This window comes from Nicotiana tabacum, chromosome 5, assembly GCF_000715075.1.
Source record: "Nicotiana tabacum cultivar K326 chromosome 5, ASM71507v2, whole genome shotgun sequence".
Taxonomy (NCBI): Eukaryota; Viridiplantae; Streptophyta; class Magnoliopsida; order Solanales; family Solanaceae; genus Nicotiana; species Nicotiana tabacum.
Genome location: NC_134084.1, coordinates 94449406 through 94465289, shown reverse-complemented (window position 1 = coordinate 94465289; position 15884 = coordinate 94449406). Strand labels below are relative to the sequence as shown.

Here is a 15884-nt window from a genome sequence, read left to right as displayed (position 1 = left end):
TTTATAAATTAAAAAATAAAAAGTATTTAAGCATCTATAATGCTGGAATAACAAAATAATGAGCATAGTAAAAGAATTAATTAGAATAAGTTATTCATAATAATAATTTCAGTATTAACAAAAAAAATCAAAAATCTAGTTACACAACTCAGAATGAAAGAAAATAAAGGTTATAAAATATATATTCCATGCACCTAATATAAAAATAATTATTTAAATAAAAGTATTTTTATAATATACATTATATATTCTTGAAAATAATGTTCAATTATATTTTATATATTCCATGCACGACTTAACATAGCATATTTTACCCTATACAGATAGTCCCCTGCTTTCCGGTGATATAACTTTGTGCCGTGGGAAAGTTGGTAGAAAAACATAATAATATAATTGAGTTTAATTTTCAAGAATATATAATGTATATTATAAAAATACCTTTATTTAAATAATTATTTTTATATTACGTGCATAGAATATATATATTTTACAACATTTATTTTCTTTCATTCTGAATTGTGTAAATAAATTTTGAATTTTTGTTTGTTAATACTAAAATTACTATTACTAACAAATTATTCTAATTAATTTTTTTTACTATGCTCATTATTTTGTTAGTCCAACATTATATATGCTTAAATACTTTTTAAAATTTATAAATAACATTTATTTATTCTATAGGTAAGTCCATAATATAAATTAAAAAGGGAAAATTATAATATTAAAAAGTTTTAAAAAAAATAAAAAGAAAATAAATATTTATAATTTAGAGGGTAAAATAGGTATTTGGCAATCCAAAATTTAATAAATCTAGTTGAGTGGCTTTCTGAGTGTAATAGGCATAGTTTAGTGACTTTGTTGTTACAAACAAAAGTAACGTGACTTTAGAAGATAATTTGGGATAATTGAGTGACCATTTGAGTAATGGACTCCCTTCTTAATTGATCAACTTTTCTTTAATATAAGAAATTTTTAGAAAAAAATAGTTCTACTATCTAACGAAATAAATATATCAAATACTTAAACACAAGTGTTAATATCATGTACACTAATTCATGTATTAAAGCAGGCTTCACACGCACATTTTTTTTTGTTTGTAAATATGGTAATGAGAAATGTAGTTCATCTTAGTTCTACTTCTAATACAAATATTATATTTATTATTTTATCAAATATATAAAACTAATTATCGTTTGTACTTGAAATAAAATCATAAAATCCATTAATTAAAACATTTGGGGACCTAAATTAAAGTTTTACTAGTCTCCTAATCGAGCCACATGTCCATCCTCTGCTATTCTCAATCAAATTTTATACAGTCTCAATTAAGATAAGACAACAATTAGTGAATACGTTATTTAGCTACCAAATGTGAATGGAGCTGTTGAATAACACGTTCATGGGTAGTGGTCTATAAATAATTGTTGATCATTAGTGAGGGCGGCTCAACGGAACTGGTTGCTTAAAACTAAAATATATTAAAAGACCCTGAAATTTCTTTCATAATATCCATATAATATTGAGACAAAAAAAGGTGATAGAACAACGTATAATATGTGGGTTAGGCGTAAGTCATATGTTATTGAACTCCCTGTAAAAAAATATAGCATTAAATGAAAATGGTAAAAGGATTGAGCCTAGTATCGATCGTGTTTTGAACCTTACGATAATTGTCGCTGGGATTTCTTAGTTAAAAAAAATGAGACACAAAAGAACTTAATTACTGATATGAGGGTCTATCAAATGAGACAAAAAGGAATAGCTAATTTAGAGAATTTGATTTTAAATTAGAAAATAAAATAGTAAAAAATATGAAAAAAGAAAAATAGAATTTATTTAATTTAGTGAGAGAAAAGTTTTATCCTATTAACTCATTCAATTCTACGTCTACCAAATTTAAATAAATATTAGAATTTAAAATATTTTATCAATAATTTTATAAATATAAATTACATATATTATATAATGATATAGTAGTACTTTATATTTTTGGGATTAAATATTGTTGGAGCTTCACTTCCTTACCCAGCCGCCCTTGCCTTACCCTAGAGCCGCCCTTGCGCTTTTTACTAGGGTTCTTTCTCATGCTCTTTTTGTCTTTATTTTTCTCCTAATTTTCTCAAATATGCTTGTGTTTACAAAATGTTAGAGCTGTTTTTTCCATAGAAATTGTCATTCATTTGTTTTTGTCAATTCGAAATGTCTTTGCTGTTTATTTGATCTCGTTTTGACATGATTTTCCTTTTCCGTTTTTTCAATTTTTGAATAATTGAACTGTAAAATCACTTGGGTCAATTCTTTTTGTTGGAAAAATCCTAGCTTTAGAATATACAACAATTTAACTGTTGCCTGTCAAATTGTTGACTGACTTTGTGGTAAAGATTTTTCAGGTAAGTTATAAAAGGAGGGTACAATGAGGTTGGAGAAATGTTGGTTTTGCTCCTCAACTGTATATCCAGGCCATGGTATTCAATATGTTCGAAACGACGCTAAGGTAACGATTTTTTTCTTTTTCTTTAGCTATTTCCTCCCTTGTATATCATGGTTATGCTGAATGTTGCGTCCTTTGTTGCCTCAAATTTGCCGGAATAACTATTTGTTTAGTTGTAGAAGGAGTTTAATACTTTGGTTTACTAATATAATTAGTAAGAGGAGTCTACTGCTTTCTTTAAGGCTCTTTAAAGCCCCATGGTTAATAAACTTTTGAGAGAAAAATATTCAACCATATAGTTTATTCTTGTTTCTGTATCTTTTCAAAAAAAAAAAAAGAACTAACAGGTTAAGATATGAAGGATTAGTGATTGTCATTTGTTAAATTGCAATTGTAGTGTCGTTGTCCGAGTTGACCTGAGTCAATGTGTTTCACAGCGGCAATTAGGGCAGTAGATTTGAGTTGTGAGCACAAACATTTGCTTATTTGAGGATTTTGAGCAAGTGATATTAGTAGTCTGTAATTCGAACTCCTGATTAAGCAAAGACTAGTATTTAGTCAATGTGTTTTTCAGTGGGGCTATTAGGTGAGTAGCTTTTGAGTGTAGGTAGATCTGTGGCAAGAAACACTGCTCATTTTAGGATTTCGAGCAGGAGATGTTAGCAATTGGTTTTCACACCCAAGGGTGTGACCTAGTAGTCAATAAAGTGCGCAAACCGTGGAGACAGTAGAGGCAAAAACGACTGGATGATTTCTTCCCATCTGCTTAAGTTTTAGTGGGCAGAGTTACTTGGTACTTGTACTGATATGAGGTAGCATTTACTGGGTGGAGTAGTTAAGCTACGTGCTAGCTGGCCTAGGCACCATCATCTTAAAAAGTATGCAATCTAAATTTCCGATTAAGCCAAGGATTAGTATTGAGTTGATCACTTGATTGAAGGTGATAAGTGTCACCTTTCTGAGACTTCAGGATTGACTGCATGGTATTTGCAGTAGTGTGCAATTTTCCCGAATTCAGAAGGCTATAATGGGCGAAAATTTTGTCCTTCCCAAAGTTTACATGGATAAACTACTCTGTTAGTACAAGAAGCATGTTGGTTGTCAGGATTGGTGAAAAAATTGAGAATTATCTGTACATGTGCTTGCTCACATTTTTTATATAAAAAATTGTGTGCTTTGTGACATTTGACAATACTGGAAAACTGGTGCATAAAGGCCAGAGTACGTCGTAGTGCATTTATGTGATCTGTAATATTTTCTTTGTCTTTATCATGGTTGGTCCACCATAGTATGATGATGCACCTTCAGACAAAGCAATAAAAAGTAGTGGCTGGTTTTTCAGGAGAGAAACCATCTTTTTGCGCTCTATTTTTTTCCATGTCCTGTTTTGTTGTTTTTTCACTTTCCTATTGCTCTGCTAATGTTCAGTAGTGATGGCGTCTTGCTTTAGTGCCACAAAATGGGTATATTCTCACTTTTTGCTGTTTGATCAAGTAAATGAAAAGTTCTTTCTATTAAATTTCCTTTTGCAGATATTTCGGTTCTGTAGATCAAAGTGTCACAAGAACTTTAAGATGAAGAGGAATCCACGAAAAGTTAAGTGGACTAAAGCATATAGACGGCTGCATGGAAAGGACATGACTCAGGTGAATATTATTCCTCCTTTTCATTCTTCTTTTCCTGATGCAGTTGCTCCATCCACTCCACTGATTTGTTTATTCTTCTTCAATTATGAATTCTGTTGTTGCTGCATGTTGCTATTTTAAGGACTCAACATTTGAATTTGAGAGAAAGCGCAATAGGCCGGAGAGATATGACAGGAATGTCACTGAGAACACTCTGAAGGCCATTCAGAAAATTGATAAAATCAGAGTTGTCAGAGATGAAAGGCACCACAAAAACAGGTCCTTTTCTACTGCTCCACTAATTTGCAACATGTAGTTTTATTTTCTTTTTTAATACTAACAGTAGTTGGAAAATTGGACAGGATGAAAGGTAAGAAAACCAAGGAGCAGAGAGAAGCAACAAAGGAGCTCGAGCAGAGCATTCATATGGTCAAAGCACCTGCTGCGCTCGCCAACGACCCATCTCTCACCTTGCCTATCAAGGTCAAGGTTTCACAGCAGAAATCCGAGGAAAATCGTATGGAGGAGTAAGCATTTCCCTTATTCTCAAAACGGAAATGCAAAATCATAACTTTCCTGCAGTGGTCAATTTTGTCGGCGTGCGTAACAATATGTATAGCCTTTTTGATTACTAGTTGATGTCATAACTGTGATAAAATTCACTTATCTTTCGTGCTCACCACCAGTGATGACTTTTTTTTTTTGAAGAAATTATCAGAGTACTTCATCCTGTAGAAGAAATATTTACTAGTTGGGAATGTTTTGTGTTTTCGATTATGAATTGTTTGTTGGATCTTTTTTCTTTTCTTTTGAAGAGATATTGACACATTTTCACAGTGCACTTGGACTTGGATTCTAGGATAACTAGATTAATTGGAATAAATAGACAGGTTGATGTCTTAAAAGGCCACCTGCTTATTGTTTGCTGTACAAACCATGATATAAAATTTGCACAGTTTAGATTAGCTCTTTCAGAATATTGGCGATTTATTGTTTGTCAACCACACAAGTCATTAGTAAATTGATGAAGTCACCATTATGTACAACTGTTTCAATTTTCAACCTGAGATGCAGTAATAAAGCTTGTATTCCCTTGTACTCTTTTAACCGTTATGCTAGTTACAAAGGTTTTAATGAAGCTGCAATGAACAAATTTAAGTTCAATTCTATGAGATTCTTTTCTGGCGAAATAAGAATATATTCCCAAGAATAAAGCTCACAACTAACCTTTTCGGAGGTGAAAGTGTAGGTTGTACAGCTGATAATGGCGACAGCTAAACTTGAATTGGATACAGTATTCTCCAAAAAAAGAATGCATTATTCCCAAGAATGACACTAATTCCTTATCTGTTTGTTATGAAAAGAATGACACATTTTTAAATTTGAAAACAAGTTTTTTAATTGACAAGCTTTTACATAAATGCCATGAAATGTTTAAAATTAGCGTTTCAGACAATTGGATGAACCTTTTGAAGAAGTGACTCCGGCACGCCTGCAGAACTCTTCATTTCATTTTTCACTTTGATGTTAGCATACGCTATTAGTTTCTCACTTCATTTAAAAACCCAGCAATCTTGTTTTCTTGCACTTTATAATTATAGATAAATGTTGAAAATAACGAGGTCAACAAAGATTCTCCTCGACACATTTCAACAACAAAATTTCTAACATCAGACATCAATACAGTTGTTGATTCTCACAGCCAAATCTTCTATATCTATATATTATTAAAATGAGAAGAAAAAAAATACCATATTAAGCCAAGTGGCATTGCCACAATTATACTGGCATTGCCCACAAAATATTTTAACGTTAATATGCCATACAATGAGTAATTTTATCATGAATCATATTGATAATTATACAAGCACCTACACAGTTGCATATTCCTCTTGCATAAAACTTTAGATTCTCTTTACACCACAATTCCTCAGTGTTGCAAAATTTTCCTATATAAGTTACAAAATTAGTGTGACATTTTGAAAATCAGCATGAACACATGCTTCTCTGCTGTCTAGCATGTTGCATGTCAATCTCCTAACTGCTGTATTTCAATCGCTGAATTGTGGGTCCTACAAGAGAAGTTGGTTATAGTGATGGGAACGTTACTTCCAGCAGTACTTAACCACTGTTTGTCGAGCTTGTATGTCGAAACTGCATGAGAATCAGACAATTTCAACCTCAACGAAATCTCTGAATTTCAACCAATGGACAGATTCAAGGCCATGCCATGAACATCTCTTCTCCGGCACTGATCGAGGACACAACACCTTGATATTCAGATCTACATGACTGCTGGTTTAATTAAGAGTGCTCTCAACATATTCCATTGCTTTTCTTTTCACAGCCTCCATACGATCGACATCACCAAGCATCTTCTCATACTCAAGATACTTCTTAAAAAGGAACTGCACTCCAAACATCAAAAGCCATTAGAAAACCATAGAATCGGTACCATCTTAAAACAATTAAGAAAAAACAAATCGCAAGAAATATCGTAAAGAATATTCCAGGGTTTTAAAAATATATAATCACCTTCATCTTTTTGGGTGGAAGGCTAAGAGTAATTGCCCTTTCAAATAAAGCACGGATCACATCAGCATCTCCTAGTCGAATCTCCTGTTCATTTGATTTAATTTGAGTCATGTAGAGTAAAAATAAAAGATTTTCTTTATATATGCATATATGTCTATGTATTTGTATCAAAGTTCAGTTTAAGACGGTACTTGATCAAGATAAACACTCCACAAGTCAGTTCTCTTGGGATACTCGCGAAGCATTTTCTCAAACAAGGAGCGACCCCTGTCAGGAACCCCACACTTGAACTCTAAAATAGCTGTCTGTGAAATAAACTTAATATGCTTGTGCGGAGAAAGACTTAGTAAAGCACGATTCACCACTGACTGGACTCCATCTTGGCTTTGTTTCAATAGCCACTGAACCCGCCTGAGCCAAACCTAAATGCAAAGAGAACAAATAGAGTTAGCAATAGTTAAATAGGATCAGCCAAAATATTTCCAAAACCACTTTTAGTTGTCAGTACCTTGCACGAATGCTTGAACTTCTTAACCATCTTGTTAAGCAGTTCATCTGAGAGTGTGTGTTGCTCGGTCCTCTCATACATTCCTAACAAGGCCAGATGCACCTTTTTGGGATCACAATACTGCAATGCTCTTTGGAATACTTTTGCAACAGCTTCCTGGATCAAAATCAAGAATAAGGATTCAGAGGAAAATATAGGAAGAAATCTCATTGCAAAGTGAAATATAACAAGCATTAAAAATGGATCGATATCTTTGTTTTCATACCTGTGGGGGATTTCCATACTCATTTTCTAAATTAAAGTAGGCAACCCAAACATTCAGCTTCTCTGACTCTTCTCGAACATTTATTGTCCTCAAAGCTCTTGAGAAAAGAATCAAGACACAATTAACAGGTTAGAGATAATTTTCCATCACATTTTACAACTCACAGTACCTAAGAACACTAATGCACGAAAAGGAATAAATATCATGGCAATCTCCACAAGCATAAATACCAATATGACCAGAGGCTTGTTTAATAACTCTTCATTTGGCAGAAAGGAAATTCACTGTTTGTTCTAGATGAAGAAGATATAACTTGAAAGAATTACCGTTCAGCAATTGAGCGTGCCTTCTCAACATCAGCCAAAGACAGCACAAATGCCATGTATTTTATCCAGACAAAGCTGCTATTTGGGGAACTTCTAACTAATTTCTCAAACTCATCTTCATCTCTGGGAATATCTTTTTCCAGTAATCTTTCCTCAGCAGCTCTAATTTCTTGTTCCCTGCATTAAAAAGATTGTATCACATGAAGACAATAAAGATACAGACAACTTTGCTTTCTATGAATTTGTAAACCTGAAGAGAAGATTAATGATCAAACAGTACCTCAATCTTTTAGCTTTCTTTGCTGCAAGTTTCTTGTTCTTTTCATCTGAAGTACCTAAATTGCTAGCATCACCTGAGTCTTGATTAACTATATCGTCCTCATCCAAATTTTCTATATCATCAAGTGGGACCTCCAATGGTGGTATTGATGCCCGAGATTCAACTTCAGCAAGGAACGGGTCGGTCGCATCTACAGATTCACCGTCGAGATTCTCTCGTTCTTGGGAGCTCCTCTCAGGTGAAGGAGTTGACTCGATACCTATGGAAAGAGCATTTCCTTCCACTGGATAACCAGAACTGTGCCTTATATTTGTTTCACCACTTGTAGCATCATTAAAATATGAATTCTTCATCCCAAGTGATATTCTCTGTCTTTCCTTATCCACCTAACAAAAGGTTGAAAAAAATGAGTTTGAGTGAAACAGACTCAGATGGAAGAAACAACACACAAGCTGAAGTCATCACTCATGTTATTCTGGAAGCTATATAAGCACTTGAAGTGCTTCCGATGGTATGATGATTAAAGAACTTGAGATGTGCAAATTAAGTGAATTTCGCTTATATAACATGGGGTAACATTCTTATTATTGTCCGAACCAGGAAATCAAAAACAAAGAAAAGAAAACAGAGAAGAAAAAGAAACAAGGCATATAAGCAAAATACTTTTACTCTCCCTTTTCCTTATAATTTTGATAAAGTTTCCACCTAGTCCAGAGTATTTGTCTACTCTGTGGAACTGCATTGTCATACAGAACAAGCATTTACCTTCAAAATCTTTGCCGTCACTCTATCTCCAGCTTTGTATCTAGAGTCAATATTGTTGACATGATCGTCAGAGATCTCTGAAACATGGCACAATCCAACCTAGAAAATGAAGCTGAATCATCAGCACACAAGTAAAACACGAGCTTTCTGCTAAGAACCATAGCTCATCAATATTGTAAACTGATGAGAAAAACATATTCATGATGAACATCAGAAGTTTCTTAAAGAATAGAGAACTTGTTTATAGCTGATGAAAATACAAGACAAGAAAAAAGATACACTTATCAGTAAAGAGTCAAGAAATTGCTTTACAGCTGATGAAATTACAATACGTAAAAAAATATAGACTGAATTTCCTGTGAGTTAAAGCATGTGCAAAAGTAATAATGTGGTAACTTGAGTCATAACTTACTACCCAAATGCAAGTCATAACTGCTGGAAGTGACCAGTTACATACCATGTTTGTGTTGTCAACTAAGATAAACAAGCCATACGGTTCAACTCGCTTAACTCTGCCAGATATGACATCCCCAACAGTCAAATTACTTAGAGCATCTTTATCAGACTTGGAAGCACCAACTGCACTTGATGTCCTTAGAGTGACTTCAACTCGCTTAGACAATAGCTCCACTGACACCACTCTACGGTAAAAGGAACTTAGTTTACGACAACATAAGGATTGAGACATAAATAGTTTATCCATACTGACAAAACTTACTTGCCAACGACAAGTTTCCCAACAGGGAATTCTTTCTCCGGGTTTTCAACATAGCCATCAGACAAGTTTGAGAGGAGAACTTTCGCATCAACTTTCCGCGAAAGCATTACGAAACATCCTTTCGGTGTAACATTTTTCACATATGCCTAAAAGTAAAAAAATGAGAAAAGAAGAGAGGAACCTCCACATTAATTAACTCCCAGAATAAGGAAATCCATCATCATTGCAGATGACGGTAACATCGATAAACTGAAACGCTAAAATGATATGAGTAATGAGTTCATCAGTACAATCAGGTCATATCCTGTGTTATCCTTTTTTTTCTTTTATAACTGAGAAACCAGTTCATATCCTATATGTTGAACGATTTTAATGGAAAATGATGAATAGACAACAAATTTTTTCTGCATATATAAGAATGAGTTTGTTACAACCTCAGCACATATCCATTTATTATACATATGGTATACAAGAGGCATCTGCTAGCAGTCGCAAAAAAAGTTCAGACTTGAGATCGTGTGAAAGAAGTTACTTATGAAGGATGCATAAACCTTTCAGCAGAAAAGTAGAATGGAAAAAGAAACAAGAAAAATCATATATGCAATGCAATGGAATCAGTTACTTCAAGATTTTGATATTAGTCGGCAGGAAAAAGAAAATGTATCTGAAGGGAGTGTTGTCAGTGCGATTACAAAAATGAAGTACACTTTCTAATCTTCCCAAATATATAACATATCTCTTTTAAGACGCCAGCCACAGTAAGCAGAAGAGATTAATCAATCAGCAAAGTGGCATTTGAGAAATTTTGCTTTGGTATTGTAAGAGACAGCAGAAAGGAGAAGGTTAACTTCAGACAAGTACGGGGATGAAAAAGGGACTTGGTGTACAAGGGGCTAAACAGTTCATAAGGGACAGCTCAATGGAAATATGTAATGATTTTTGGGTGATCCAGAACACGTAAGTTGAAATTGGGAAGACATTCTTTCAGCAACCCTTGGTTTGAGGTCAGTTCATTGAGGAGAGACTTGACATTTAAAAAATAACAAAATGGTTTTGTTTTGTATTTTAGGGGGAGGGCATTAGCTGTTAAATGTTAGCTTCTTTTTGCTATGATGCAAGTTTGTCACTGATGTTTAATATGTAGGGTATCGGTTGGTTTATGCAACTTAGAGTGAAGGATTTTATAGAAAGCTGAAACTTCGAGAAAAGCAGATGTTGGATGAATAGCAAAGGAAATTATCCTCCTTGTGGGATTTTGGGTACTTGAAGAGAATTTGTAGGACTGATTATGGTCGGGAAGGAGCAAGTGATTACCTAGTAGTTACATGTCCATGAGATATTAGGAAGATCACTTCATTTGGTCCAAGGGAGGAAAAGAATCATATGATTTCTCCACCCACTGGAAGAATCAGTCCTTTGGCTCGGGAAAGACAAGGTATTCTACCTCAGCCTTTCTTAAGGGAGGGATTGAACCTAATTTGAAGGGTTTTAAAGCCTTCCCAACTAGATGATAAAGATGAGGCTTTCCTCCCTCTTTAAGTACCCTCAATCTTCAGATTTCCAATCTAGACAAGAGTTAAATAAGATTCAATACCAGATTATCATCAAAATTAACTTAGAGACATCTATCAGAGTGTCATCGTCAATGTTGCACATTATCTTTTGCATGGAGGGGGAATGAAAACAAAGACGCAAGCAGAGGCAAATAATATAGGTTTGGAAAGGTCAAGAAAACTACAGAAAGAGCATCGACTGCATATTAATGCAGTTTGCAAAAGAAAAAAATACATCTAAATCATGTTGTACCTGCACCACCATATTTGGACGAAGATCCTCTATCTTCTCCACCAATCCAGGAAAATTCCTGAATAAAAAGTGAACAAAGAAAAGGAAAAGAAATCAATCAAAAATAAAAAGAGTACATAAATGATATGGGTGCCAACCCCCTATATATCAACATTGAATCAGTTGTTAGATAAGCTCAAGGAGGAAAGGAAGCAGAGGGGAAAATACGGGTCTCTGGCTACTTCTTTTAGTACAAGTAATAAACTTCTCATCCAATTGTTTGGTGCAGTTGGAAAGACATCTAAATTGTTTCTTTTGATTCTAGAGGGACTGGAAAAGCTAATTAATGTGGAGGCTCCACTTCAGTTGACCTTGTCTTTTATTTCCTAAGCCAAACCAGGGAAATAGCCCCTGCCCTCCTCTAGTACTACTTACATACAGAGTGAGATTCCAAAGTAATACAACTTTATCAATTTTCGAACCTGTTTTTCTAATATATTAAGAGACCACCATAACAGGACAAGTCAGCTTACTCATCTAAAATTAACTCCCTTTGGCCTGCAGCGAGGAGGATCGTGAAACATAAGAAGGTCCAATGCACTTCGGATAATATAAATCACTGGGAGCAAGTGCATAGCACACACATTGGCCTTAGGATTCATCAAAGAGAACTCTATTGTCCCACTAATCATCTAACATTGACTACCTCAGGTCTGCAAGGAGGATCATGAACACATAAAAAGATCCAGCGCACTTCGGATAACAGAAGTCATCACTGGGATCAAGTACATAGCACACATCAGAGTGAGAGTTCATTGAAGAGTGCTCTCTAGAAACCACCTAAAAGGCTTAGGCAACAACAATTTTTTATTGGTTAAAAATACCAACATATTCCAGTAATAGAAATTTTGTAGCATGTTTTAAATTTGCAGCATGATAATAAACCTAATACCTATGAAGATTATAAATGCATTTAGTATCATGAAGCTCATGTTGTTGACCTTGAAGAAATAATGCAAAACAATGAGAACATTGCCTTAAGAATAGTCCTTAATACAATTCAAGTAAGGAATTTGGAACTTACACAGTGTCATTGTTTACAGCAAGCTTCTGCTCCTGGGTTCTGTGTGACATAGACCGCAGTGAGAGGTCAATATGAACAGTGCCCTTGCCTGAATGAGTAGTCTCCAGAACTTTGCACTTTACAAATTGTCCTTCATGATATCCAGACAGCGGATCAGCAACCCCTGGATCTGTCAGTTCAGTGAAATGAACCTTACCATATAGGTGTGGATCAATCTGAACAAGCAATCCACCAACACCTGGAAGGATTTTGGAAATCCTGCCACCCAAAACACTGTCTTCACGAATATGAAATGCCATATTTTCACTTGAATGATCCATTGGTCCATCTTTTTGATGGGCAGATCTTTCCAGGTCAACCAACAGTGGTCGTGAAATCAAACGCACCAACTTCTTCTCCTTATTAGCACTTAAAACATAACCGGAAAAAGACCTGCCGATAAAGAACCTTTTCTGAAATTCATCTAGCTCACTAGGCTCACTTGAGCTATCTAAGACGTGGAGCTGGGCCTTAACATCTCGAGATATCGTTAGCCAAGCCCATTCATTGTCAACTTTGTACACAAAGCCAGTAACGAGTTGGCCGGTTGAATAATTGAATTCTTCAACGGGTTCAATTTCACCAGATCCTGGACATGGAAGTAGAACAACCATAGTCAAAAGGAATACCTTTAAAAAAAGTAGATTTGCCTCTCACTTGAACATGAAATCAATCATGTCTATTAAAGAATGTCAATCTGACCATCTTAGAACAACCCCTGGTTCATAAGATTTATTTCGTTGAACGGCATAAAAATAAGCTTTTCTGCATCTACTCTGACCATTCCCAGTGGAATCATAAAAGAAAGCCAGTTTTTTTTTTTTTTTTTTGAGAAAGGTAACAAAAGAAAGCCAAGATTTTTAAAGCTTAGGAAGTCAACATTTGTAGCCTTACTCATGCAAACAATGAATGTGATTTATTGAATAAAATATAAGAGTTCTCAGCATCATGCATATATGTGCCAATCACAAATATATAAGACAGGGAATAAGAGCCGAGTCAAATAATGGCCCGCCATATCCTGTATATAACAAAGGATAGAATCACGAGACTTTTTGGAGTCAGTAACATAAGAAAAAGCATGCAAAGACACAAGGATTGGGTAAAATATAGGTCCTACTACACATATTGGGCTTGTGGAGCTTGCAAAGCAACAAAAATAAGGTAACAAACCTTCTAGTAATGTCACATAATACCGATTTCAGTATATTTTTTTGATAAGGTACCATTTGGAGTTTAACAGTCAAAGGTAAACTTTGACAATCTATGGATTTGATCTAACAACAAGAATGCAAATATGTCCAAAGTGGATGAGGTAGAAGACAAGCTCAAGTGGATAAAATTCATAAAGTAATAGTAAGTAAAACAAAAAGGTCTCATGCCATACATGAAGTAATAGTCAGTAAAACAAAAAAGGTCTCATGCCATACGTGGCCATGTTATCATTTCACCTGCAAGTGTGGATAGTTTAATGGATAGCTCCCACTGATAGCCTCTCTTAATACTTTCTGACATATTAAACTTTGAAATAATCCTTGCAGTAAGAGTCTGCCCAAATCTGAAGTTACTAAATGGAGCTTCAGCATGATTGTCATCTGATGCCTATTCATCAAGAAATTAAAAACCACAAGTTTAGTAACACTGAAAATCAAATCATACTTTTTTTCTTTTCCTCCTATTCTTTTATTTTTTTCCTTTTCTTTCGGGAAGGGTAAGATCTCTATTATCAGGTACATTTTCTTTCTTTTTCTATTGGGAAAGGCAGGGATCTTAAGGGCGGAGAGGGGAACTCATAGTACCCTTAGGGATCTTTGGTTCGAACACGAGTTACGCAGAGATAGATTAATTATGCAGGGATTAGTTATGCATGGACAAGATATCAGAGTTTAGTTACACAAGAATTAGTTATGCGGGGATTAGTTATACGGAAATTAGTTATGTAAGGATAGTAATATAAAAATGTATTGTCAATATTATCAATTATTTGTCTAGTTTATTCTATTAACATTGTTAGCATATAATCATCGGCGAAGCTAGGAATTTCTTCAAGGGTGTTCAAATTAAAAAAAAAAAAAGTGGAAAAAAATTCCGACAAAGGGTATTCAATATGTGTTATATACCTCTAAAACGTAATATTTTACCTATATATACAATGCAATTTTTCTACCAAGGGTGGTCAGTTGACCACCCTTATAACCATGTGGCTTCGCCACTGCATATAATAAATAGTTTTTTAAACAAAAATAAATACAAGTTTGACTAGAGGGTATTTGTCATTTTGTGTTTTAATCTAAGTATTACTAGTATATGTATTAGTTATTCCATCTTTTACACTTGCATAAAATAATACATCGATTCCCTCATAGCTTATACATGTATTAGTTAAGCGGAAAAGAAAAACATAAACCAAACATTGTATTAGCAATGCTATGTTTAATGTGGAAAAGAGAAAAAACCAACCAAACATTGTATATCTTATGCTAGATTCTATGTGGAGATTATTTTTCCCCATTTTTGTAACAAACAATGTATACAGTTATGCTAGTTTTAATACATGTTTCCCCATTTTTGTAACCGGCAACCAAAAGACCCCTTATGTAATCAGTTGAGAACAAGTCATCAAGTAGTGGCTCACCTCTGTTATGTGCACCCTCCCATGGAAACCGGACCCAAATTTTAGTCTCAGTTCAAGTGGCCTTATTTCAGTAATCTGCAGTTCAACGAAAAGAGAAGATATAATCCCAGCTAATTTATAATCTCAATCTTGCATGCAGTAAGAGTAACTACTACCAAGGACGATATGCATACCTCTGCCTGAACCAGCGACCCAGCATTATAACTAGATTTCTTTTTAGCCCTCTTGGAACTCGAAGTTTCAATAGCTTCACTAATAGATTTAAGCAGCAGCAGCAATCTCCCACTTGTTGAAGGAGGGGGAATGGCCATAACAGTGGCAATGACACTACATTAAAAGAAAAATGAATTACAAACTAGGAAAAATAATTGAAAATATTACTAACTAGAAACCACATTAGCATGCATTAAATAAATATGAATTACTTTAGCTACCCATAGAATAGAAAGCACAATAGCATGAAGCTGGAGACATGAGTACATTAATGAAGCAAGAACAGTACGTTCTTCCACAGCCTCATGGAGAGGAAATTCTTAGCAACAACTTGTAGCTGTAGAGAATTTTTCCCCCTTTCATTCAACTAGTTTCCACATAAGGCATTCTAATTTTATCATGTCCCGTGATTAAACTAATGATTCTTGAGCCTTGACATAAAAGTCGAAATCCCCTTCTATTAAAATACTACATAGAAAGAGGTGTACGTTCCTGATGTTCCTATATCACAAGTGATTCAGATTCCATGGTAGCTTTCTCTTATATATTCTTCCATTCACATATCAGCTAGCCATATCCTTTGACTGGTATATGCGCACACATCTTACTAAGATGAAAGGGCAGCCCGGTGCACAAAGCATCTCACATTCACGCAGGATTCGGGGAAGGGCCGCA

At 34.6% G+C, this 15884-nt stretch overlaps 2 protein-coding genes across 4 annotated transcripts in view; one reads left to right on the top strand and one right to left on the bottom strand.

Annotated features, from left to right (window-relative positions):
- The first annotated feature begins 1955 nt into the window (after positions 1 to 1955).
- LOC107768240 (putative ribosome biogenesis protein RLP24) lies at positions 1956 to 4833 on the top strand. 3 transcript variants are annotated; one of them, XM_016587352.2, is made up of 5 exons: positions 1956 to 2074; positions 2382 to 2494; positions 3964 to 4077; positions 4199 to 4335; positions 4419 to 4833. In XM_016587352.2, the coding sequence occupies exons 2-5, from the start codon at positions 2414 to 2416 to the stop codon at positions 4585 to 4587; spliced, it is 501 nt and encodes a 166-aa protein (XP_016442838.1). In that variant the 5' UTR covers positions 1956 to 2074; positions 2382 to 2413; the 3' UTR covers positions 4588 to 4833. The 3 variants fall into 3 exon arrangements, with proteins under 3 accessions (XP_016442838.1, XP_016442837.1, XP_075109931.1); XM_016587351.2 differs by having other exon boundaries at positions 1979 to 2074; positions 2391 to 2494; XM_075253830.1 differs by lacking the exon at positions 1956 to 2074 and having other exon boundaries at positions 2099 to 2494.
- Positions 4834 to 5838: 1005 nt separating this feature from the next.
- The window catches only part of LOC107768241 (rRNA biogenesis protein RRP5), a 46719-nt gene continuing 36673 nt past the window's right edge, over positions 5839 to 15884 (bottom strand). The window contains exons 26-40 of the mRNA XM_016587353.2: positions 15170 to 15323; positions 14997 to 15071; positions 13813 to 13963; positions 12323 to 12950; positions 11260 to 11317; positions 9454 to 9599; positions 9193 to 9376; positions 8736 to 8834; positions 7971 to 8356; positions 7691 to 7867; positions 7365 to 7461; positions 7100 to 7255; positions 6783 to 7013; positions 6592 to 6675; positions 5839 to 6464 (exon numbers count right to left, since the gene is read on the bottom strand). Coding sequence (XP_016442839.2) covers positions 6357 to 6464; positions 6592 to 6675; positions 6783 to 7013; positions 7100 to 7255; positions 7365 to 7461; positions 7691 to 7867; positions 7971 to 8356; positions 8736 to 8834; positions 9193 to 9376; positions 9454 to 9599; positions 11260 to 11317; positions 12323 to 12950; positions 13813 to 13963; positions 14997 to 15071; positions 15170 to 15323 — 2734 coding nt within the window. The 3' untranslated portion in view covers positions 5839 to 6356. The remainder of the gene's footprint in view (positions 6465 to 6591; positions 6676 to 6782; positions 7014 to 7099; positions 7256 to 7364; positions 7462 to 7690; positions 7868 to 7970; positions 8357 to 8735; positions 8835 to 9192; positions 9377 to 9453; positions 9600 to 11259; positions 11318 to 12322; positions 12951 to 13812; positions 13964 to 14996; positions 15072 to 15169; positions 15324 to 15884) is intronic.